At 38.9% G+C, this 24,673-nt stretch overlaps 1 protein-coding gene across 2 annotated transcripts; it reads left to right on the forward strand.

Moving 5' to 3' along the window:
- VSTM2A (V-set and transmembrane domain containing 2A) lies at positions 1-24,160 on the forward strand. 2 transcript variants are annotated; one of them, XM_075706152.1, is made up of 5 exons: positions 1-79; positions 2,510-2,676; positions 3,613-3,663; positions 7,085-7,421; positions 24,072-24,160. In XM_075706152.1, the coding sequence occupies exons 1-5, from the start codon at positions 1-3 to the stop codon at positions 24,158-24,160; spliced, it is 723 nt and encodes a 240-aa protein (XP_075562267.1). The 2 variants fall into 2 exon arrangements, with proteins under 2 accessions (XP_075562267.1, XP_075562268.1); XM_075706153.1 differs by lacking the exon at positions 24,072-24,160 and adding an exon at positions 23,950-24,026.
- The last annotated feature ends 513 nt before the right edge of the window (positions 24,161-24,673 follow it).

Below are 24,673 nucleotides of genomic sequence, written 5' to 3' on the forward strand. Positions count from 1 at the left end.
ATGATGGGGATCTTTCTAGCTTATGTTGGATTCATTTTCTTTTCAGTTATGTATATTCAACAAGGACTTTCTACCCAAGGTAAGATCACTTATTGTCAAATATGTGTGTGTGTTTTTCTATGCTAAAACAGACTGAGAAGAGGAATGGGGGGGGGGGGGGGGGCATGAGGAAGAAGAAAATAAAAAGAAGGAAAGCAACTACAAGGGGTAGGAGGTGAGGACACCAAACATCACGTTTATATTTAGCTTAAAATTTGTCTGTAAATAGGAAGAGAAGTGAGAAGTTTCCCCAAAGTGGGAATAAAACAGGCTTCCTTTACTTGATTGCAAAGAGGGAAATAACAGGCACCTTGCAGAAGAGTAAAGGGGTGTTGGTGAATGGACATACATGTGTTTTGGGCTGTGCATGTTTGTATGTATGCATGTATGCCTACAATAAACACCTACCCGTGCATGCATAATTATTGCATTCAGACCAAGTACCAGATAGCTAAATATACTGCCTCCCTTAAAATATTGCTGTTTCGTTTCGTGCTGCGTCCCTTCCTCTCCTATTATTCTGCAATCCTCAGTCAGACCTTCATTTCGATTCTGTGACTATGTGTATTTCTGCACACCCCCCCCAAAAAAAAAAAGAAAAAAAAAAAAAAGAAAGGAAAGGGAGAAAAAAGACAAAACGGACTTCTTTGAAGACCTCCCCCCCCACCCCCGTCGCCTTCCTCCCTCCTCGCCAAAGGCGCGCCTTGCATTTCAAGCAGCCCCGGCGCTGCAGGAACCAGTTGTTTGGGACCTCGGGGCTGCGGCGACGCTGTCAGCACCATGGACAGATCGCGCGGGGCCGCCCCCTGCGCCCGCTGCCCGACGCCCCCTCTTCCTGCCTGCTGCTGCCCGCTGCCCGCTGCCCGACGCCCCCTCTTCCTGCCTGCTGCTGCCCGCTGCCCCCGCTTGCTGCCTGCTGCTGCCCCCTGCGCCCGCTGCCCGCTGCCCCCGCCCACCGCCCCCTGCTCCCTGCCCGCCGCCCCGCGCCCGCCGTCCCCTGCTCCCTGCCCGCTGCCCGCTGTTCAGCTCCCCGCCGGCAGCTCCCCGCCGGCTTTGCGAGCCGGTGCGGGGCTGCGCTTGGCGGTGCCATCGGGGAGGACGCTGGCAGCATTCCCCTCCGCGTCCCCACACCACTCACACGCACTGACCAGGAGGGGAGGGAGCGAACAAACAACCAAACAACAACAAAAAAAAAAACCAAACAAACTTACAAGCCCCGAATACACAAACATGTACAGTCCTTTTGTCGGTTTAACTCGGCGACTAGCAATAGCCGACTGGTTGGGGTGGGGGGGCGGAAAAAGGGACACCGTGAAATATAAAGCTAGTACCTTTGCTAAGTATGTGTTGCCAAGCACGAACGTAAGGGGAAAAAGAAGTAACACTGTTTGAGCGTATTGCTAAATTATCCCACCCATTCCAGGTTAGCTAGGAAGACTGGATAAAGAGAGAGAAAGAGGGGAGGAGACAACGAGCAATGTTTCCTTTGCATCATAATATGCTCTAGTCAATCTGTAACGATGCATAACAGAAAGCAACATTGCAGGGTCTTTCCAAATTTTCCTCTTCTTGAAACACAGGTTTTATTTATTACGTAGTTTGTCGTTAGTCCTTCTCACTTGGCTATCATGTTTCATTACGTTGCACAATTTTAAAGTGAGTTATAGAAAAGGATGAGAAGGAAGTAAAGACTTAGGCTTAAATACTGGTGCCCAGCACTATGTCCATCAGGATTAGTTTTTAAACCTAGCAGTGGTACACTGAAATGGGCAGAGCCTGTTTGTTAAAGGACTGGGATACAAAGGTGAAGGTTAGTTTTAGAAAGTGTCTGCCAGGACTAGGAAACAGAAGATATATTCCTTCTTGGTCCGATTATGCAAGCAGAGGTCCTCAGAAAGAGTACCTAACTCAGGTAAAGCCTTTGAAATGGGCATTTTGATGAGTGGTTGTAACCTGCACCTCAGAAGAGTGCCCATTCCCACAGCTGCTCCAACCGGCTGTGGAAGGTTTAACAATTCACACGTTTCCAGCTCAGCCCTACGAAATACAATAAATCAGTCTGGGTTTTTTTTCCTCTTCCAAATTGGTCTTGCACAAAATCCCTCAGCGAGTCTGGTGAAATACTGCATTCTGCCCAAGGGTATTTGGACCTAATTAGATGAAACTTTACTAGCCCATGGGAGCAAGCAGGGGGGTCTATAGCATTTCCCATGAGCAGAGCTTAGAGTGTAAAGAAGGTGGATTTGTGCATAAGGGAGGAAAGGCATACCTGGGTGTGAGAGAGACTGGGGGAGATAATGTGTGGGAAAACTGGAAAATCAGAAAAGAGGGGGAATGAAGAAAACAGAGCAATTAATTAAAGATGGGGAAAAGAGAGAGGCAGAAGGGAAAAAAAAGCAACACAAAAAGCAGAGAATAAACAATGAGTAGGTAACAGGAGATCCCACCATATTATGCATTTGTTTTGCAGCAAAATTCACTGAGTTTCCCCGAAATGTCACGGCCACTGAAGGGCAGAATGTGGAGATGTCTTGTGCTTTCCAAAGCGGCTCTGCTTCGGTGTACCTCGAAATCCAGTGGTGGTTTCTGCGGGCAGCTGAGGACCAAGAGGCTGGAGCTGAGGTGACAGGCACTCAGGTACTCCTCCTCTGCCACGAGTTCCCCAAACCACCTGGGAATGCCACAGGATGGGGAGGTGGAGAGGGAGGAAGGGAAGGAAGAGGGGGCAAGAGGGAGGGAGCAGAGGGAGGTTCTGGATCTCCCCAGGGACTTTATTTTGACCGTGACATAACAGTGCAGGAACCTGCAGAGAAAAATGCCAACCTCAAGGGATGGTGCCTTTGATGCCTATCACTGACAGGGTGCAGCTAGGGACGTCCACAAACCCACACAGATTTCCAAAGTCTAAATTTTTTTTTTTTTTTTCTCTCTCATTTTCCCTTTGGAAAACAGCTGTTCGGAGACTGCTTCTTGTGGGAATTTTTTATTTCCCAAATGGCAAGAACCTACACATACCCTCCAATTTACGGCTGGTGCAGCCGAGTTGGCAGCCCTAACTCTGCATGCAGCTGCCACAGGAGGGCACACACTTGGGTGGGGGGAGCAGGGAGGGACCAATGCCCCAAAGAAGCAAAAAAAAAAAAAAAATTCATACCACAGCGCAATTTCGGCGCAACCAATGCCCCAAAGAAGAAAAAAAGAAAAAAAAAAAATCATACTACAGCGCAAATTCGGCCTTCCGAGCGGGACCGAGGGGGCCATGTCTACTTATGCTACCACCCAGGGACGCTCCTCCCCACCTCCGCACCGGTCTCGGCGTTCAGCCGCCCCGAAAAGAGGCCCACGGGAGCCGGGCGGGTGGCGGGCGGCGGGTCCGTGGGGCAATGCCCCTCTGCCACTTTTGGGGGGGGGGTGCCTCGCAGCCCGTGCCGGCTCTCCCCGGCGCGGCCTGCAGGTGGCACACGCGGCGCGCCGCTCCACGGGCTTCCGCGGCGGGGAGCGGGGCGCGGAGCGGAGCCCCCGCGGCGGCGGGGCGGGGGCCGGCCACCCACGGCGGCGCTCCTTTCCCTGCAGGTGGAGCTCTTGCCCGAGCGGGACCTGGACAGCGACGGCACCAAGATCAGCGTAAGTGGCGGCGCGGGGCGCGGGCAGCCCCCGCCGGCCCGGCGGGTCCTTCCTGAGGCAGAGCCCACCCCGGGCGCTGCCGGAGGCCGCCACGCAGCAGGCAGGGCGGGCTGCCGCAAGGCTTTATCCCTCCGCCCCCCCCCGCTCCCCTGCACCCCCTCCCCATCCGCACCGCAGGCTGAAGCGGGCAGGCGGCCGGCAGCCCGCGGCTCCTTCCTCGCCGGCCCTGGCAGAGGGTGCTGGGACAGCCCTGCCCCACGCAGCCGACACCCCTGGGGACCCCTGGGCATGAACGCATCTACAAGCAAGGCCCAGGCCGTAGACCTTTGGCAGACTCTGTTTCCACGCCGTGAAGCAGACAGCCTGTGCCCATCCTTACACCTCATTTTCTTTTAGCCTGGGCAACTGCTGAGTCTGCCTTAGAACTCCAAAGCTGGTTTTAAGGCTCAAATTTAGCTGTGAAGCTGCACTTCCCTTCAGTGGGGAGTGCAACTATTTAAATGGGTGCTTTCCCAGGGTCATACCTGCTGGCAGAAAAAAGGTCGGAAAGTCTTTGGACAAGACCTCCATGTTGGAAGTAATCTCCACTCTTGGCCACTGAGACTCTTTCTTAGGAAAGCGGGGCTCTGACACCAGAGTTACCAACCTGCCGTTTGGAGATGAAACCAGAATGTTGTCTCAACAAAATTATGAGCAACATTGCTTCAGCCCTTGTCCAGGAAAAAGATGCCTTCCTCAGCAGACTCATATCCTGAGTCAGGCACAGCCACAGCCCCTGACCTCAGAAGAGTTCAAACCCTGCTCCCTCAGTGTCCCAAGAAATGTATGATGGTGGGGTCACGGTGTGGTGCTCACTGCAGTGGAAAGACATAGACACTTAGCAGATACTGCAGCAGGAGTATTCCTTACGAGCCCAAAAGTGTTTTCCCTTTCTCAGGTACAACCTCTTCAGAAGTGCCTTTTAGCTGCAGCCAAGGCTGTAAATACCAGCAAAGTTTAAACCAGCAACAGATAATTTCTGTTAAATCCTTTACTCTGCTGCTCTTTGATGCCTACAGATAACTAACCAAGTAATTATGGCAGGCCAAAGTGTAGCTAGGTATAGTTGAAGGGCACTTACAAATGAGAATACAGAGATGTTATATTCAAAATGATACATATTCTAGCCATACTTATGTTTCCTATGATACTTCTCACCATATGCTATTAATGATTTATGTCATGCACCGTATCTTCAGTTACATTTGCAGACTGTCTTACAAATGAGGCCCACATGTGGTCTCTGGATACTATTCCACTAGACATAGTGCTAGCAGCTAATTTATTCCTTATCAATACAAGCTCATTCAAAATCCCCATACTAATCCATAAGATCTGTGACACAGTGTAGGCTGTAAAGCTTGTCCCATCTTTCAAGTTAAAAAAATCTTTCTCTCATTATGTATGATAATAATTCACGATGGGGTATTCATACAGTGTTTTTATAAGCTTGCATAAAACATTTTATACTTGCAATAAAAAAAAAATCAACATTAGGTTGACAGTCTAAATACACTTGTTACAAATACAGCCTTCCTTTTTTTCTTTCTTGAAGGCAAACACAGAGTCTCCATTAGTACTACTGGAAAATATCTTCATGAAGAGGAGAGCAAACTTTTAAGTACATTTAGTAAACTCTTTAAAGAAATAGTAAAATATACTAAACGTGTTTTTAAACTCTGCTGAAATACACCACTTCTATTGGTTTTAAATGAAAATCAGGCATAAATAGAAAACATGCATACATGCTGACTGCAACAATTTATAAATTTCAAATGCAAAACCCAAAACAAATTCTGTTTTTCATTAGTGCTATGCAACACTGTTAATTTTGCAGATATTGCATGGGAGCAAATGAAGGCAGAATATGACTACAGATACTCTTTCTATTCATATGAAACTTCTATGATCCTTTTGCTGAATATGAGCTGTTCAGTAGAGATATATTATTATTGAATATGGTTTAAATAACTATCCAGCACTTTCTGTGTAATTAATATTGCATATGTTATGCCTGAATGTATGCAATCCATACTTTCAATTCAGTTTGCCAAGTATAAATTCAGAGCTGGATACAACACAACAGGCTGCAAAGTCCATCCAGTACCTTAAAGCAATAAAGTATTCACAAGTATTGTTCTTCAATTTATCAAGCAGGCAGAATAGGTGCTTTGCCAACACTGGTGGCTACAGCATGCCAAGCTATCAGAAGCAATGTGTTGTGTAATCACCAATGACACATGCCTAGTTTCAGTCTAACAGTTCTCCATTTTTGTCATCTACCCTACATTCATCACCCTGATGTTTCCTTATTGCCTGTCAGTGACATGACACAAAGCAACATTTGCATCCATGTTTATGTAATGGTGGAAGTAAACCAGGTAAAGGAGTTCTTCAAAGCTGAAGTTTTCTGTCCCACTGAATGCCTTTTAACTAGCTTCCTGTGGGGCAAAAGATATTAATCCAGATAGAGAGTAATAGCCAATTAATTAAATATAAATTCTCTAAAGTGAAGGACATACAGAAAGGAATCTGTGTTACCTTTCCTAATGCATCTTAATACCTATCACACATTTCTGGATGCATAATTTACTCATGTGTGTTTTAATTATGGAGACAAAAATACGTTATGCTACCCTCAGATATTAAAAGCAATTAAAAATAAATCAGGAGTCTTATTTTAGCTGACAACTTTTAAAATGATCTTGAATATGTGCTACTTGAATATGTGCTGCAGAAATGATATATGACTTCTAATAACTACACACTTATATAAATGAGACAAAAGGAACTGCCTGACACAAGATGTCGTGTTATGGTTAATAAACAAAAAAAACAAAGATTTGGACACACCTGAAGGAGACAAATTGAATGTCAAATATGCAGTTTCAATGTAGAGAAGACTACATGCTAATCTAATAAAATGTTATTAAAGAAGTTTAAATATTGGCAAACGTCTCCAACAAAATTGTTAATGCAGTAGTTCAAAAATGGAATTATTCAATAAAGCCAACTAACTGGAAAGGTTTAACCAATGAAGTGCACAGATATTAGGTTTATGTAAGAAAGTTCATTAAGAATGTTGATGATCTTAAAAAATTAATTGGAATGATTGTGGTTGGTTGTGTTGTTTGTCTGAGGCCAATTAACATTTCAGAGCAAAACACATAAACAGATTTGGAAAGAAGATGTCAGACATGCTCATAGACACAAATAATCATAGTCATCCTTGATGCAACTTCCCTGCAGTAAGCACAATCACACCACTGATTAATCTGGCACTTGACTTCTCTGAACAGGCTCTACATCGGTAGAGTCTTCCCAGAGAAAGAATAATACCTGACAACATGTTTGTTTGTTTGTTTTCCTGGCAAATTTGCAGACAGTGAAAGTACAAGGGAATGACATCTCCCACAAGCTGCAGATCTCAAAAGTGAGGAAAAAGGATGAAGGCTTGTATGAGTGCAGGGTGACCGATGCCAACTACGGAGACCTTCAGGAATACAAGGCCCAGGCATTTCTCAAAGTCAATGCTAACAGCCACTCTCGGCGAATGCAAGCCTTTGAGGCATCTCCAATGTGGTTGCAAGACATGAAACCTCGCAAAAACATCTCAGCAGCTGTTCCAAGTAGCATCCATAACTCTGCCAATCAGCGTGTGCGTGCCACCTCCAGCCCCGAAGCAGCAGCCAAAATCCCCAAACAAAGTCCACAATCAGGTATGGTAAAGCATTTTGAGCTTTCATTTGATTGCTTACCAGCATGTAAAAGGAGGCTAACTCAACAAGGTAACCAGGAATTGTGACTAGGAAGAGTGTGGTGCTCATTCTTTCCTCCTTTTTTCTGGCTCTGTTCCTCCTGCTATCTCCTTACTTCCTAAAAGCTGAAGAATAAGTTTCTGGGCAGAAGAAGCAAAAAGCCTTAAATTCCTATACGTGGATTTTATCTCTACTGGCTTTATTCACCTAAGGTTAGCTCTCTAATCAAAGCTTAGCTTTCCCTGTAGTGTGTGTGGAGAGAGGGGCATGTCAGTGAATGACTCATCTCATTTTAGATGCCTATGCATGATAAATGACATAAAACACCCATCCAGAAGTGTTTTTTTCCTAAGTTAATTTACACCAGTCACCTACCTTTTATCTCTCTAACATGTTGTGAAATTAATCTTCTTTTAGTATCAATCCTATTTTCATAAGGAACTTCTAAATCTAAGCAGACCTTAGATACACCGATGATTGTTTCTCCATTGTGTAGGCTTTAGAAAGACCATGGGTTTGTCAGAGGATGTGGGTTTGTCATCTTCAGCTGCTTGACCACTGGCTTTGAATCAAGCATTAAAATGGCAATGCTTCAATTGTCTGTCATGTAGAAATTAACATACTACACATTTTGTTTGGGAGATTTTGTACAGCACTGTATAAGCAATATAACTCTGCATTTTCTACACTGATACAGTAAAAATCAGGGGTTTGTAAAGGTACATGAATATACAGGAGGTGCAGCTGTTGAACACTGTATGATGGCAACAGAGAGATAAGATAACAAATGTACACATGTTGCAAATGATCAAAAATCCTCTGGAAAACAAACTGTGCAAGTTTAAGGGTTTCTGGGTTAACTTCTGTTTACACTGAGGGCCCGATGTAAGGCAGGAGATCATGACCTAGCTTAAAATATATAATGGAAGCTAACCTAGATTGTCCTGATGCATCATTTTTCTGCTAGCAAATGCCAAATCATCAAAACCTAAAACTGGGAACACAACAATTTTCATAGCACACCTATTGTGAAATCACTTTCATCTTACAGGCATACTATTAGAAAAACATTTTGATAAAGAAAATACATTTCATTACAGGTTGGAACAATATGATTATTCAGATGAAAATTCTTATTGCTATTAGAAAAGATGATGCACATACCACCACCATTTTACCTCTGTATACATTTTTCTAAATTTATTTAAAAGTTACATTCAGTTCTCCTTCCTTGAAAAGGAGCCACTTTCATTTTTTAGCTCTTCCAAAAAATGTTTAAGGTGTCAGAAGAAAAAAAATATTTCAACTTATTTAAAATCATCATTGTACCATGTCTTTCCTTTCAGAGAAATGTATACACTGCTTATTTGCATTGCACTCACACATTTCAAAGTAGCAGACTTGTCCATGAAGTGAAAACTCTGGTTTCTGTTCAGTTCTACATGAAATTAATTAAAATAGTCACAAGTTTATGAAATATGTAGCTACAGACTACACTGCATTGCGGCCAAAGTGTGCATACAACAGCTAATCCACTAAATCTCTTTGGATATATAATTGAATCTATAATACAGTTTATGTCTTTAGTCCAAGCAATGTCTTGCCTGATTACTGGACATTTGTTATTCGAGAGCTAGTAGGTTCTTAAATGGAAAGGTCTCTCTAAAAAAAAAAAACAAAAAACCACCAACAAAACCAAAACCCAAAAAACAACAAAACATAGAAAAACTTAATCTCTAATTTTTTCCTTGAGCAAAGATTACTGCAGATCAAGTACAGACAATCCCAATCATAAATAATTTGAAAAATAAGCAGATTAAAATATAATTTAGTTTATTAATTCATTTGTTTTATGATTAAGCACAGATTAATACTGTATTCACCAGAGGTGAGACCCATCTACTGAAGAAACAAAGAGTGTACCAAGAAACTGTATTAGGCTTAATTCCAATTTAATGGTCAATTGCTACACAGTAATTACTGGTGATATTTTTGGTGGACATCACTTTAACTCTTGATAACCAAGATTTAGTTTCCTTTACTTGAGAAAATCTGGGCCTGATTTTCCAGCTATGGTGTAATTTGGATTCTCACTCTATTTTACACTCACCGTACACTGATAGAAATACCCATGGGAGCACAAAGCAGTGGGGGTTTTTAGCTCTATGTAACTTTGAGGAGCAACTTCAGCTGAGGAAGAAGAGACATCAGTTGTGAGACCTCAGAAAAGCAGAAAGGAGGTATCATAGACAGTAATAATCTTCCTTTTTATGATATTGGATCAACACAATCTCCTTATATTGTCAAATGAGAAACTGTTCAACATCATGCTAACTATATATGCATGCACAAGACTGCTGTGCGATTACATGTAAACAATGCATCCATCCATCCTAGAACACAGAAGCATGGTTGCATACAAATTTATCATTATTAAACACATGTTTGTATTTGAAAGACATAGGGGGTGATTGTGATGTGTTTGTTCATGTTGAGTAATACATTGACTTCAGCAATACTGTTTGAAGAGAGAAGTACTATTAACCATAGGTAATTGTATCAAATATTCTCCAATATTAGAGAGCTGGTGCATAGGTATTGGCAAGCAATAAATTTTTCTGCCATGCTCACAGACTATTGCAAAATATGTTTACAGCAGAGGGAAACATGACACTGCAAAATTATTGGGAAATTTGTGTTCAGCTATTTCTGAAGAACTCAGCTACAAATATAAGAAAGATTGACTAATTATATGAATAGTTTGTCCCAAAATTTCTTTTTGAAGGGTGGATAACACTCTACTTAACTCCTTCTATCCTGAAGCACACTGCAGAATTTAATTTATTTCTTAACAATAGATATTTAAAAGGTAGCTCTAGAAAAGCTGTTTACAGTCACTGCCATTTTAAAATATCAGCATTTCCCAGCTGAAGAGATATTTCTGCCATTCTTCTCTTTTACTCAAAAGTATGAATATCCGTGATAATTATGAGGGAGCTATATAGCCAGGGCTGACAAATTAAAGTGATATGAGGTCCATTCAACATTTTGTGCTGCTCTGAAAAATGCTATGTGAGTGTAAAAAAGATATTTGTTATTGTTAGCGTAATGGAGATTCAATATAGGAAGAAAGAGCTAAACAGAACACTTCCCACAGACAGTCTTCAGGTAACATACTGACAAGCACTAAAAGTCTACTTTAAAGTCAAAAAAGTCAGGAAAGCAAAAGTCAAAGCTAACACAGCTTGACCCTTTCATTTCATATTCATGGGCTGCAGCAAATGAAGTAAGCCATCACAGCTTAACAGGAATCTGAGTAATTTGACATGCAAATCTGCATATATCTAGAAAATGTCCTATGTAGGTGGAGTGACAGACATTTTTCTCCTGCATAATTCATAACAACATATCTTAGTCCAAAGGTAAAAGTACAGAGTTATCCCACAGCCTTGTAACTCTAAGCAATGTTGCAAATAACTGAGGTCCAAGAGCTGCAATGAATTTGGGTAAAAGGAAGCTAAATAGTCTACAGGCTGCACCAAATCTCACTGTTTCATGGATATAAATCTAGACAGACTCTGCTACCTGCATTCAAGTCACTCAACATTTACAGGAACACAAAGGGCTGCAGAATTTGATGTACTGCATAAATGTGTATATCCCCCAAACTCTTCCTGTTCTGTCAATGCTCTGTTAAAGCACTCAAAGTTGTTAGTTGCATTTCAGATTCAAGAAGATCAGGCTCAGAGAACTCATGAGGGTATAGCTACAAATGAAGAACTGACGTTAGGTCCATTTTCTGACTGCTTACATACAGACTCTGCACATTTCTAGCAATTTTTTGTTCTTGCCTGAAGTAACAAATTCAACTATTGACCCAACTACATGCTGAAACTGTTCCTATGATGATGGCAGCGTTGCAGTGAGTGAATCGAAAAGGAGCACAAAGGAGAAGGTGGTCCTTAACCTAAGACAGAACAACCTGGATTCTTGGCATCATTATCCACACTGAGAAGCTGAATGCAAAAGAAGAGGATGAAAACATATTTCTTCAGTCTGTTGATACTGATAAACTGATGACATTCCTTCCAGCCTCCATTTTTATCTCCAGAATACAGGAATCTTTTATTATCAACCTATTGTAAGCATGAATTTTATGTCCAGTTTGGAATCTTCTGGGATATAAACCAACTTCTGTGTTGGGTTTGGTTTGGTTTTTTTTTCCTTTTATGTTACATCTCCTCTTAAAGTGAAGGGACAAAAAGTCTGCTTCAGCCTCCACCAAGGCAACAGGCAACATTACTGCTTTCTTCACTAAGAGAAAGACTTTGGCTTTTGCAGCTGCTGTTTTAGAAACTGTGAATACCCATAAGGCTGGGAGGCACCAACCATTACTGTGATTGTTGCACAGCAAAAATTCAAGTCTCTGTTTCCTTAGGACTACATTAAAGCAAAAGCCAAATGAGAGTTTTGTGCTTCTTGTTTTGAACCCTATTCAGCCATTCTCAGAAATTCGTGCAAAAAGATGATGCAAGGACTATCCCATTTTACACCTGTATACACTACAATCTCTGTTTTTACTTGAAACTTACACTTTGGTTCTCTCTTCCTGAAACAAAGCCATTCTACATCTTTTAGTTTCTCTGAAACAATGGAATAAATTCTAACCATGTTAATTGATGTAGCCCTATTAGCCAGATAGTTGTTGACCTTGAAACTCTAAGCATCTTCTGAGAAATGCTAATCTGCTCCAAATAAATTAATTGACAAAGCAAAGTCTTAACAGCAGCTAAATCCCTTTTATTTAAGCCAGGATTTCTAATGCAGAATGAACTCACTACTGCCTTATGTTTCTTTCAAAAAACCCACATCTTAATTTCTTATATATGCATGCTTACTGATAGAACCAAATGCATACAAGTATTTAAACTTCTGTTCCTAGTGCTTAGTCCAACTGAACCTAGTAATAAACAAACTGGGTTTGGTGGATCTGCAGTTCTAACCCCTGTCACAAGCAAAATGATATCTACTTTTTGTAACTATCCCTCACTGCCATTGCCAATCACTGATAGGACAACACTGTTACCTTTCTATTCATTTCCATTCCTCCTACAAAAACACAGGTTCAGGAACTAAGAAGGGAAAGCACTCACCAACAAATATGTTCATTTTTGTTGTTCTACTAGTTTTAGCAGTTGTTCAATCCCACTTGCCCATGCCAGACTGAGTATGCTTAGTTTCAAACATATCCACTCTGATATGAGAGATATTATTTTCATCCTTAGTTATGCCCATAATACTGAATTACTAATTATTAATTCACTAATACTGAATCATAGAATACAATCATGGTCTTCTCAGATTTAATGAGATAATCATGGATTCTGTCCTCAAACATATGATATCTCCACTGTAAACATATTCCTGTAAAAGTGATGGTGTTTGGAAAGAAATGTTAAATAACCTTAGCTAATCACAAGCAGGGGTAAGAGGGAATTTGAGAAAGCAGGTAATGGCAGATCAGAAACAGCCTATTACAGGAAAGGGGACTCCATGGCAGATTTCCATTTTTATTATTCAAACATAGCCTGGACTACTCTTGAGCAGTTGCTTTTTTCAGATACCATACCGGATATATGCATGAAAACATGGAAAACTGTCTTTGGATACTGCACTACAGATTTGCCTCCTATGAAGCCCATTCAGAAACAATGAAGACAGACACAGCAGAAACTAAATGCACAAAGTTTAAGGAACTAATTTTTCCCTTTCTCCATCTACATTGTTGTTATCTACAGACATTTATACTGAGATCTTTCCTATTCTTTTAGTAACTTTACCAATATAATTTGCTGTCCCTCTGCCATTGCTACGTATGCACTTAATCATGTCTCTTCCTTTCTTTTAGCTATTTAAAAATGAACCTTTCAGACTCACCTCACCTTTAGAACAATACTGATATATAAAGATCTGGTAAGGGATCCCACAGGAGTTCCCTGAGTAGCAGAATCACAGTCATTCTGTTCTACATGCCCCATAAAACTTTCTTTGGTAATTAACCACTGGAAAGATTGCAGGTGGGCCACAGAGTTAAGAAAGAAAGAAAGAAAGAAAGAAAGAAAGAAAGAAAGAAAGAAAGAAAGAAAGAAAGAAAGAAAGAAAGAAAGAAAGAAAGAAAGAAAGAAAGAGAAAGAAAGAAAGAAAGAAAGAAAGAAAGAAAAAGAAAGAAAGAAAGAAAGAAAGAAAGAAAAAGAAAAGAAAAGAAAAGAAAAGAAAAGAAAAGAAAAGAAAAGAAAAGAAAAGAAAAGAAAAGAAAAGAAAAGAAAAGAAAAGAAAAGAAAAGAAAAGAAAAGAAAAGAAAAGAAAAGAAAAGAAAAGAAAAGAAAAATGGCATGGGGAGGGAGGGGAAAACTGTTTATGAGTTGTTTGTCAGCTCACCTAAATTGCTTTTCATTGCTAAGCAATCGGGCAGCTTGCACTGGGTCATCAGAGATTGCAGCATATGTGACAGGGCCTCCTCTTGAAATAACTGATGGATTTCCTTGCTTCAGAACACAACCCATTTGTTAATTGACACATATAAGGTAAAACAGAAGACATTTTCACTTGTTTCAGACGAGAAGCAAGAAGTTTCCTATTTATGGTGCCCTACTTCATTATGAAAATCCTTTGCATCACTTAAAATGAAAAAGAATGGGTAGAATTATCTGCTGGTTGGAATGGATACAACTCTGCTGAAGCCAAAAGAATGGCATTCATTTACAATAGCAAAAAACTTGACTCAAGCATGAGAATGAAGATGAATTCTATTCTGTTCATAAAGGGAGAGTGAATTATAAGAAGAATCTAAGCTTTACCCAGCTTGTACCGCTTAAAGAAGTTTAGGACGGTGACGCTGTCTGGGAGCAGAATGAAGGAAACAAAATACCTGAAAACTGCTATTTTCAGCTCATTCAGATTCACTGGGAGGGGGGCATTCTTGGTGGTGGGTTTTGTTGCTTCAGGTTTTTTTGTGTGCTTTTTCTTTAACTTTGATCAACTTTTTCCTAGCGTTTATCTTTGAAACCTTAGGCCAGACCAGCTAGAAAGCTCAAAGCTCTTAGTATTTGCTTATTCTCTCGACAGGGATTTTCCATTGATTAAATAATTCATGAGCTTCACAGATATTCCAGACACACAACCTTCTTTACAGTTACAGTAATAATCAATTAATCCTGCTTTGCTGCTGATAAAGCTGGTTGTCATTTGAAGAGCAGCTGATGATTTTTCCGCTGGCCTTGTGAAGAGAAGACTTTGCCCCAAACCCTTCATTTTACCTTATCATAAGGAAGTTGCCATCATACTTTTTGGCAGAGTAACTTGCTCTCCTGTCTGCGTGTGAGTGTTCCAGTCTGATCCACCTCACTGAAGTTTGTTCCCCCACCTACTGACAAATGCTACTGTCTTGGAACAAAGCTGCCTAATGTGCTGAGAAGAATAAAAATGTGAAAGTTAACTAACACAGCCAGCATTCCCAGTGCTTCATAAATATGATCTGTGTGTTCATCAACAGCAACGAAAATACAGATAGCAAATCTGGATGCTACTTCTGATGCCAGTCCTATTTCTACTGCTGTTATTCCGTCAGCTGCTGCTGTTGCCTGTGACACCGATTGAGGCTTTTGGCCACCAAATCATAGCCATAGGGCTATAATGACTACAGAAGTGACTTCTACATGACTACAGAAGTGACTTCTACATGACTACAGAAGATGACATATCCATCTCCAGTTCATTCTGTGCAAATCAAAAAAAAGGGTTAAAAAGGCAAGATGTTTTGTCAAGGACCAATAATAAATCAATTATGAAGCCAAGAACTAGCAGTAGGTCTCACAGAGAGCTAGACATTCAGATTGTGCAAAGCCCTTTAGTAGAATAATACTGTTTGAGAATAAGGCTACATAGCATTGTGCCTGTCTGAAACTCTGCCAAAATAACAAGTTGATTACCTATTTTGTACTCTGTTGAATTATTCACATGCATACAATATGTACTGATCAGTGACCAGACCTGAAGAGCCTTTGAATAAAGATGAATGACATTTCATGATTATGATTGATTCCACTTCTCAGAACTGTAATGAACAAGGTAAAAAAAAAAAATGAAATAAAAGTAGAAAAATTCAACAATATAGAATGAAGGAGACAGAATTAATACAGGACTCGGCACAAATACTTCAAGCTTCATTCTCACAATCCACCATTTTCGAACTAGTGCACTGTGGTTGTAGGGTTGATAACTTTTTTTTTATTTGTATCACAGTAATAGCAAGGGTGAAGGCTTTGACTTGTGAACTCTGATTTAGCTCTTAGAGTTTAAAATGTTGCCACTCAAAGTCTCTGTCTTGCCCCAGTCAGAAGTTATTACTCCAAACCTGGATGGCAGAAGGAAATAGGTGCCTGCTCCTCAGGTCTCCCAGTTCACAGTGTTGAGCATGAAATTAAGCCTCTATGAGAGCTGATAAACTAAAACAGTGGTTTGTTAAATTGAGATAGATGAAGAGATGGCATGTGGTTTGCTTGTGTCACTCCTGCTATTGGGGGTTTAATTTCCGTAAGAGGGGGAGGTAGAGAGATGGAGGCACTATCATCTTAAACTGCTCCAGCTAAAACCAATAAGAGCTCGTGAGTCACAGCGCTTAGACAGAGGTATGTTCTGTTAGTCAGAGGTATTGTTCTAATCTCTATAACAACTACATTATCCACCAGGCAAACAAAGGATCAGAAGAATGGTCCCTGCCTCAAAACACTTACCATCTAGGAATCAGACAGAAGAAAACAGGCTCATCCAGTTGGATGAGTAAAGATAAATGGGAGCTTAGCTGAGTTCCATGAAAATAGCTCTTATATAAATGATATAAATAGAAGGAGATCAGGTTGACTGTATGTCAAACATAAGCCTAAGCAGTGTCAGGTGTGAAAAGCAAGAACAGGGATTGAATATCTCATGCTGAAATATTTACAAAGAATGATAATTTTCCTTCTGTCTATGTTGTAATAACCCTCTTTGTATATGTTTTTCTTGGTATGACAGTGCTGTTGAAGATGATAGAGTAATATTAAGTATCATCCCACTTAAGATTTTTTTCTGATAGATGAAAGGATGAATAGGATACAAAAAGCACAGGAGGAAAAAGACTAGTTCAATTCTATTTTTCTTCACATAAAGCTTCTGTTGCAACTTTATGGTATCTTTCAGAAATGGCTCTGTTAACAGTTTAATTATAATGTGGCATATATCAAATATACACGTTTATGTATTACAAAAATGCTGAGCAATTTATGCTGGAGCCATGTTTAGTTGCAACAGCAGAAGCTGGTTACTAACAAAAAAGTTAGTAACAATTCAAAAAGAATTTTTGTTAACAGCCTAAGTTCCTGCCTTCATTCAGGATGGGGCATAACTATATTCAAGTAAATGGATGAGGATGTGTTGCCACAGGACAGTAACAAAAACCTGCATTTACTTTGGAATCAACCATTTCATACAGATAAATAGAAATGCACTGGTTTATATATTTTTCTGTTACACATTAAAAAAAGTCTAAGATGTTTTATATCCATGTTTTTCAGTGATAGAATGAGAGAGAAAGGTGCCCAGTGCTGATAAGAGCAGTCATAAAGCATACTGCCAGTGGTTCTCAAACAATACCAATTAACAAATTTAGGGCCTGCATTTGATTGAGCTGGCCCCTCTCCCCCTCAGCTTTTAACTGGTGTAGTAGACACTGGATATTGGACTGCTTCTTACACTAGTTTTATTTAAATAGCTAACACTGGTATTTCACAGTCTATTTGCAAACACCTCTCTTAGTAACCCTTTTCCCAAAAAGTACTCTCTCACAGAAATAGAAACAGCTGAAGTCAGTGCATTACTTATACATGCGAAGAGATATTCAATGTAAAGAAAAACAAAACCAAACCCACAAGCAAAAAAAATTTAAAACTTTGCAGGCTCAAACACCAACTAAAGGCAGGAAGAGAATTAGGATATCTGTTACAAATGGCTGATGCCTGAAGATTTGTGAATGAGAGCCCCAGTTAGGCAGAATGTCATTCTCCTAAGAAAAGGAAGTCAGTCAGGGAAGTTTGCGTATCAAGACAGAAAAGCTTCCACAATATAATAAATATATAGTGATGGAAGTAGTCATAGTTGTACAGCCACTAAACAATTCACAGACATCAAGAACTCACTATAACCTTGGCTGAACACATGAAATTTGAGGTAGCTGAGCACTAAAATTTTTAAGCTGCTAGAAGGAAGAATATGCTTCTGGGTATATCTAAAGCTGAAAGCTGTGTGCCTTAGGTTCAAAAATCATTTTGACTCTCATGTGCTTTACCCCACATGTCCCCTGCAGAGACAATTCATCTACACTTCATTTCACTGAATGGGTATGTAATTTACTGCTACGTTACTACCCTAAGCTTGTTTATTGAGAGTATCACATGAAAATGCTAGGGAAATTAAAATTTCAGAAGCTGAATTTTTGATGGGATAGTCTGTCCAGATAGCTAGACTCGCTTTCAGACCAAAACAGCCCAAATAAATTTCCAACAAGCATAAGCATTTGAACAAAACTTAGAATCAGTGTTACAAAAATAAATGACACTCATAAAGCTAATACAAAACTGTATCAGGATTTCTTAATTGTGTTAGTAGGTAAAATATTATTTAGTCCTGAACTACTTATTAACACAATTTAAACCAAGCTACATATTAAAACAGACGGAAATGCACTGATGAGAGTGGAAGTTGTGAATTACAGGGTAAAGGACATAGGAGAGAACAAAAATTACACTAGAGGTGCACTAAGCCAACTACACTATCCAGTTCATCTTCCTGAAAAACTGTTCAAACTCAACAGTGATTTTTAGCTATTTTCATAAGAACAGTATGAAAATCTATAAATGTTGATGCACTTCCCATTTCAGTTACATGTTTATATCAGTTCACCTCTGTTCATATCTGTTACATACGTTTACCTCTCCCTCCTGCCTGTTCAAGGTAAAAGGATGAAAGGGTCAGATCATTGTGATGATCTCATTTTCATCTTTCAGAATGACATTAGAGATCATTTTAGCTTCTTCATAGTGCACAATGGCCCAATTAGGAAGCCTGGTTCTAGGCAAGGGGTTAAAGAATGAGAGATGAACAAGAGCACTGTTTGAAGTATTAACAAGAAAAACATGGCGCTCAAATATGTTGCAGAGGGAGAACAAGATTTAAATGTTTCCCTAGTATGGGTTGATGTAAAGGATGATGTAGAAAGTGGTCTGAATGTAAAATCTGACATTTGTTCACATCAATGTACCTGTAGTTCTACTTCTGTCCATCTTGGCATTATGAAATTGCAGAGGCCATTCAAAGTCCCACTCTTTTTTCTCCCTTCATACTGCTACCTATTGTCCTTTCATAGATTTACTATGGCTTTTTCTGGACCACTGCCTGAAGCCAAATGTAATTTTACTACATGCTATCTATATTTGAAGTCTCCTCAGGTTTTTCCTTTCTCAAGTATTTCCATCTGAAGTTTACATTAGAATGTGGCTTTAGGTGTAGCTGGCAGCAAGTTAAAGTCTGTGACCTGCCTTAGCCCAAAAATATCTACGTTAGGAGGCTTGAATACGATACTTACTGCTCGTCTTTTGTCAGTCAGTTCCCCAAAATCAAACACAGGTGACTGAACCTTAAAATACACAAGAAGTAATTCCCCTGAGGAGAGAAAGGGGGACCTTACATTTGTGGAAGGGAAATTTTCTTCCCGATTGTGGGCATATATTCCAGCAGTATAGGAGAACTACAGGTAACTATGATTTCTGCAATTCAGAGGAATAAAAATGATAGCAATTGGTTGGCCAGAGAGGAAGAATCTATTTATTTAAAACCTGTGTGAGACATATTCAAATAAAACTTCAAATAAAATCAACCATACTTGGTTTCACCTATCTTTATGGATGTAAAACTGCAAATGTCTTCTAATAAATCTTATGGTTCATTAATATCCCCAGTAAAATTGAGGCAGATATTTCATGAATTTTCACTTCCTTTAAATGGAAATAAAGCAAAATTATGATTTAATGTGGTTTCAACTGGGGCTGATAAGAAGGCTATTTCAAATATAACACTATAAAGCAAAACCATGTGTTGAAAAGCAGCAAACCAGGCACTTAAAGATGGAAAATATCAGCGCAAATTCCTAAAAAACAAAATTTCCAAGGTTTCAACACCTCTGTGATTTCAGAAACCAGTAGTACAGCAAAATTAACACATATGCAGCACAAGATTAATATATATCCCCCATATACATGCAGGGATAGTCTGGCATCATGTGGTACATACAGAGAATCTAGGATGGACTTTTACGTGACTGGCTGTATTCCTCCTGTACTGATTAGCACAAAACCAGGACTCTGCTCAGGCATTAGTCTTCCCTTGTGATCAGTGGCTTAATAATTAAAGAAAACTCAAGGATAGCCTCACTAAACTCATATGTTTATCAATACCCTAGTGAAAGCAAGGGATTATAGTCACTGTAGCATGCAATGACTAACTAGTGGTTTTGATCTTTTACAATTTACTAACAATTTATAACTTCTGCTGGCTTTATTTTATACTTAGGTGCTCTAGAAGTTACCTCATTAACAGAACAAAATTTGTGTTTAGCTGTACACTGTGAGCCATGAAATATGGTTCAGCATTTGTGACAGAGATTTTTTTAGACACTAAGATCACAATCATTTATCACTATTGGTTTTTTATCTGTTTTCATAGCATTTTATAAACAACATATTTGAATAAATGACAGTTTCAAAGAGTTTAATGGCATGAACTACTCTTTCATGCTATTGCACAGAAACTTGTCTAATGATCACGTGCCTTTGGCAATACAGCATTTGTTTGCAGGAGAAAGCTTAGTATTTCATGGACATTTGCTTTTTTGGATGTATGTCAGTGGGAGGAAACAAAAGACAACACATGGGCATTTACATCTCACAGGAAGAATTTAACTGGATCCCAGTGGCTGATAGGTCAAAACATGAGAATTCCTGACCCACACATCAAATAGGGTTTAACCAATAATGTAGAAATAATTTATGCATTCATACTGCTGTTCTTCTTCCAGTCTTTGAGGGTAACATAATTGTAGTCCAGTTTTGCTCAGTGTTTTTGACCTGCAATAAAATTTATTTGGCTCTCATTTTGTTAATTTCAAAATAATGTTTAAAATGGCAGGGAAATGAGTAATCAATTTAGCAAATCCACAGCTAGATTGACAAGTTTTTACTGATATTACTGTGCTTACCATTCCAGTGATATTATTTAAGTCCTGGTCAGAACTGTACACCAAAAACACATCTACGTGAAAACCCTGAATTTGGATACTCTGTATTTAGAGACATTTGGATTTGGATTCTGATCTGTACTTCGCCTCTGACTTAAGTCTAATAACAGTGAAACTAAATCTCTGATTTAGACACCCTATGACTTCTATATTCGCAGTCAAAATGGAAATTTCTGACTATTCCTGGTCATTTATCCTTTATCAAGATGGAAACCAAAATAATAGAACATGAGCAAATATGACAGAATAGAAAAAGGAACAAATCTAAAAAGGCTGCTTTTGGTTTTTCCATGTTATTATTCTACATTTGCAGCTTTCACTCTTCCAAAATCTAAAGAAATACTTGGGTTCATGAGAGAACAAAGACAGTTCTTTTACACATCTCCAGAAAAAAAAGGAGAAATCTGAATATATTTAAACTTCAATTGTATCTCATAAAGAATCATTGAAAAGATGAGAGTGCACCTAATAGTCATATATGTCACTGTACATTGCAAGTCAGTTTTATTGGGGGTGATATATTGCTGAAAATGCATGTTTGGGTTAGAGCATTTTGGAAACTCTTAAGCCAATAAATACAGACCTGATATGACATTAGGATATACTAATCAGTTCCCAAAACCATGCAGAAGACATTGTTTATGACAGTGTTTTCCAACAATCTTAACAGCCCCTTTCTTCACCTAGAAGCTGAAATTGTTTTAGTTGTATTTCCCCTAATTCTTCTCATATATTCAGTATTGCTTTAGCTTGTACTTACTGCATGTACTCTAACCTAAATCCCTTGCAAGATAAAGAAAAACAAACTTGCTGTTTACAGAAGAACATGCATGTAGAACATATGATATGAATTGGAGGGAGGTTGTGATTTATACAGAGACTGAACATTATAAATAAAAAGGTTATCATGTATATTCAATATATGACCCCTAATTTGGGGATCTACAGATTGTCATATTGAAAAAAGCAAAAATCAAAGAATGCTTTGCCTGCAAGTATTGTGGTGCTGCTTTTCCCACTGTGAAATGTTTAAGTCAAACTTATTTTCTATCACACTGTTTTTCTTCCACACATTATAGCTTTCAAATTGTCAAATTATAATGCCATTAATCTTTTTTAAAAAAAAGCTCTTTTAAAAAATATACATGAGACTCTTCTGAGTATTTATCCTTATTTGCATTGTACATATTTTGTGCAGAGGAAATGTATCTCCAAAGACCTCTTTAGAATTGTCTTGAGCAGTGTATTTCTCTAGTTCAACCAAAAAAAATATTTAAATGGAACTAAATGTGTGAAAATAATTCAATGGAACTATCTAACACATACAAAGGTTCTAATTTATGCTAACCTAGTTAGGGAAAGAAAAGCTTTTATAAAAATCTGTCAGAAGACAAATTTTACACCTTATATAAAAGAGAGAAGAAAGCCATGCTGCAATAAAACCAAAACCAGAAATTGAACTTGACCCTTGGGCACAAGCTTGTAAACACTACCTGTATGAGAACAACCCACAGGAAGAAGTTACAGCAAATTTGCTTTGTGAGTTTACTTGTTCCTAATACAGAACAAGTGTTTTGAGGAGCCCAGCAAACTACTGCAGCATAGTACAGGTAGGCTAGCATTATCAGATGGGCAAGGGAAAAGTAGGCTTCCCTCTCCTGTCTACATTCAGTAGGAACTCAGCTCAGAGGTCTCTTGGACTTCTTTGAAAATGTCTTTGAGACATGTTTCCGTTTAAAAGTTAGTATTCATTTAGAAATTCAGTTCACACATGGATAATTGAAATATCACTGTTACTTAGGAGCTCTCGTGTATGTGACAGAACACTGTCTTATGGCAACTACTATGCATGCAACGTCTCATGCTATGTATTTACAAAAAGAAGCAGTGATCAGAGATCTAGGATTTAGTTTAATCCCCATTTTTTAAGGGAAAAATTTACTAAAGACAGGAACAGAAATACTTCTTGCTACACTTATAAACACAGCAGATACAGTGAAATATTTTACTGATAAACATCTGAAAACTTTAAAAATGATCATTTGCCTTGAGTTTTTTTGCTTTCATTGTGTATATTCTTGATGAGAAGATAAATGTGCTTTTTGGGGCTGCAATGGAATCCAGCATTCAGTTTAATATTAAATTCTTTATAAAAATAGCTTATACATGATTAATACGTTTTTAAAAGTAACCAGTTATTAAAAGTCCAGTATTATTATGGGCTGCTTATAACACCATTATTACTTTGTTATAAAATTGATGCTTGTAACCATTAGAAATATTCATCCTTTTCAAGTATACAACACAGCTATAAAATCTATTAATCATGCTTTAACCTGTTATAATTGGAAGTTTTATTTATAGTGTAACCAAATTAAATTTATGATTTTCACCTCAAGTAATATGTTTCAAATTCTGAATGTAAGTCTTTATGATATAGGGAGTTATCAAGCACTGAGACTTGGTATGTAAGACACCTAAATACTCATGTCATTGGTGTGTGAACATTTCAGTTTAATTAGTCTAGTTCTGAATGTTTTCATTCCGATAACGTACTTAAAATATAAACTTATGTTTTTAGAAATAATGATATGTACTATTGTTTTCATAGCTTTCTAAAAAGAAAAAGAATCTGGGAAAATATAGTTTATAAAAAATAAATACTCCAAACCTTTTAGCATTCTGTTTCCCCCTTGTAAATAGCATGGCCATTTGCCAGTATCTCCTCTGTTTTACAACACTCTTTAGCCACTAGATTACTTTTTTGTTAGCAGCCAATGATATGATGCTGGAAATGATTTTGTAAAGAGTACTCTGAGGTGGAAAGTGTTTGGGTTTGTTCCTCTTGGTATATGGTTTCACTGGATAACCTTTTGTAAAAAGACAGATGAGAAACAAAAGCAAAGCAAAAAAAAAAAAAAAAACCTCCCTGGGACTGAAATACTTTGTATGTGTTGTTATTTGCAGTGCATGCCAAGACATTCATGGGCACCAGAGCCAACCTGGCGAGCTAATTAAGTATATAAATGTATGTGTTTAAAACAGCCTTATAAGGAGCATTGGAAATCTGCAAGATGAGCGAATATCTTATAACTTCTTCCGCAGGTGCGAGGATAGCTACAAGCCATGGACTTTCTGTCCTGCTTCTTGTTTGTGGCTTTGTGAAGGGTGCTTTGCTTTAATCTAAAAGTGCTGACTTTTTCCAATATCACTTTCTCTTCTTAAAGCAAAGAGCAAATCGCCTGTAAAATCCACGGAGCGGACAGCAAAGTTGACCCTAACCTCCAACCACCACTCTGCACCCAATGTACTCTAAATCTCTACACAAGGAGCACCTTCTTCAGGAAGTACAAACAAAAATACTAAATAAATAAAATAAAAAAATAAATATTATAAAAAGAAGAGGATACCACATGTTTTCTTGATATATCTTATTTTCTTTGGCGTATCACTGATCTTTTATTTGAAGAGAACTGGTGTGATGTAATCAAACGTTTTGTAACAGCAAGACCTACTTTCCTTTTCTTTCTGCAAGGAGAAGCCTCATCCTTGACTTCTCAGGGGTTGGCCTGCAAGTCATCAGTATTACAGAATTAACCATGGATGACATTTGGTTTCCTACACTGAAAGAACTGTTCCAGCCTGGAAGCAAACAGAGGCCAAACAATGAAACAAAACATAGCGATTTAACATCAAGCCCCCCAAAACACCCCACAAACTCTATCAAAAAGGGTTTTGTTTTTTTTTGCATGAGGAATAGGGAGGAGAAAAGGAACTCTACAAAGCAGCTAGGCAGACTAGAGGAAGTTGTTTCTGGAAAACAAGTGAG

This window comes from Pelecanus crispus, chromosome 2 (assembly GCF_030463565.1).
Source record: "Pelecanus crispus isolate bPelCri1 chromosome 2, bPelCri1.pri, whole genome shotgun sequence".
Lineage (NCBI taxonomy): Eukaryota > Metazoa > Chordata > Aves > Pelecaniformes > Pelecanidae > Pelecanus > Pelecanus crispus.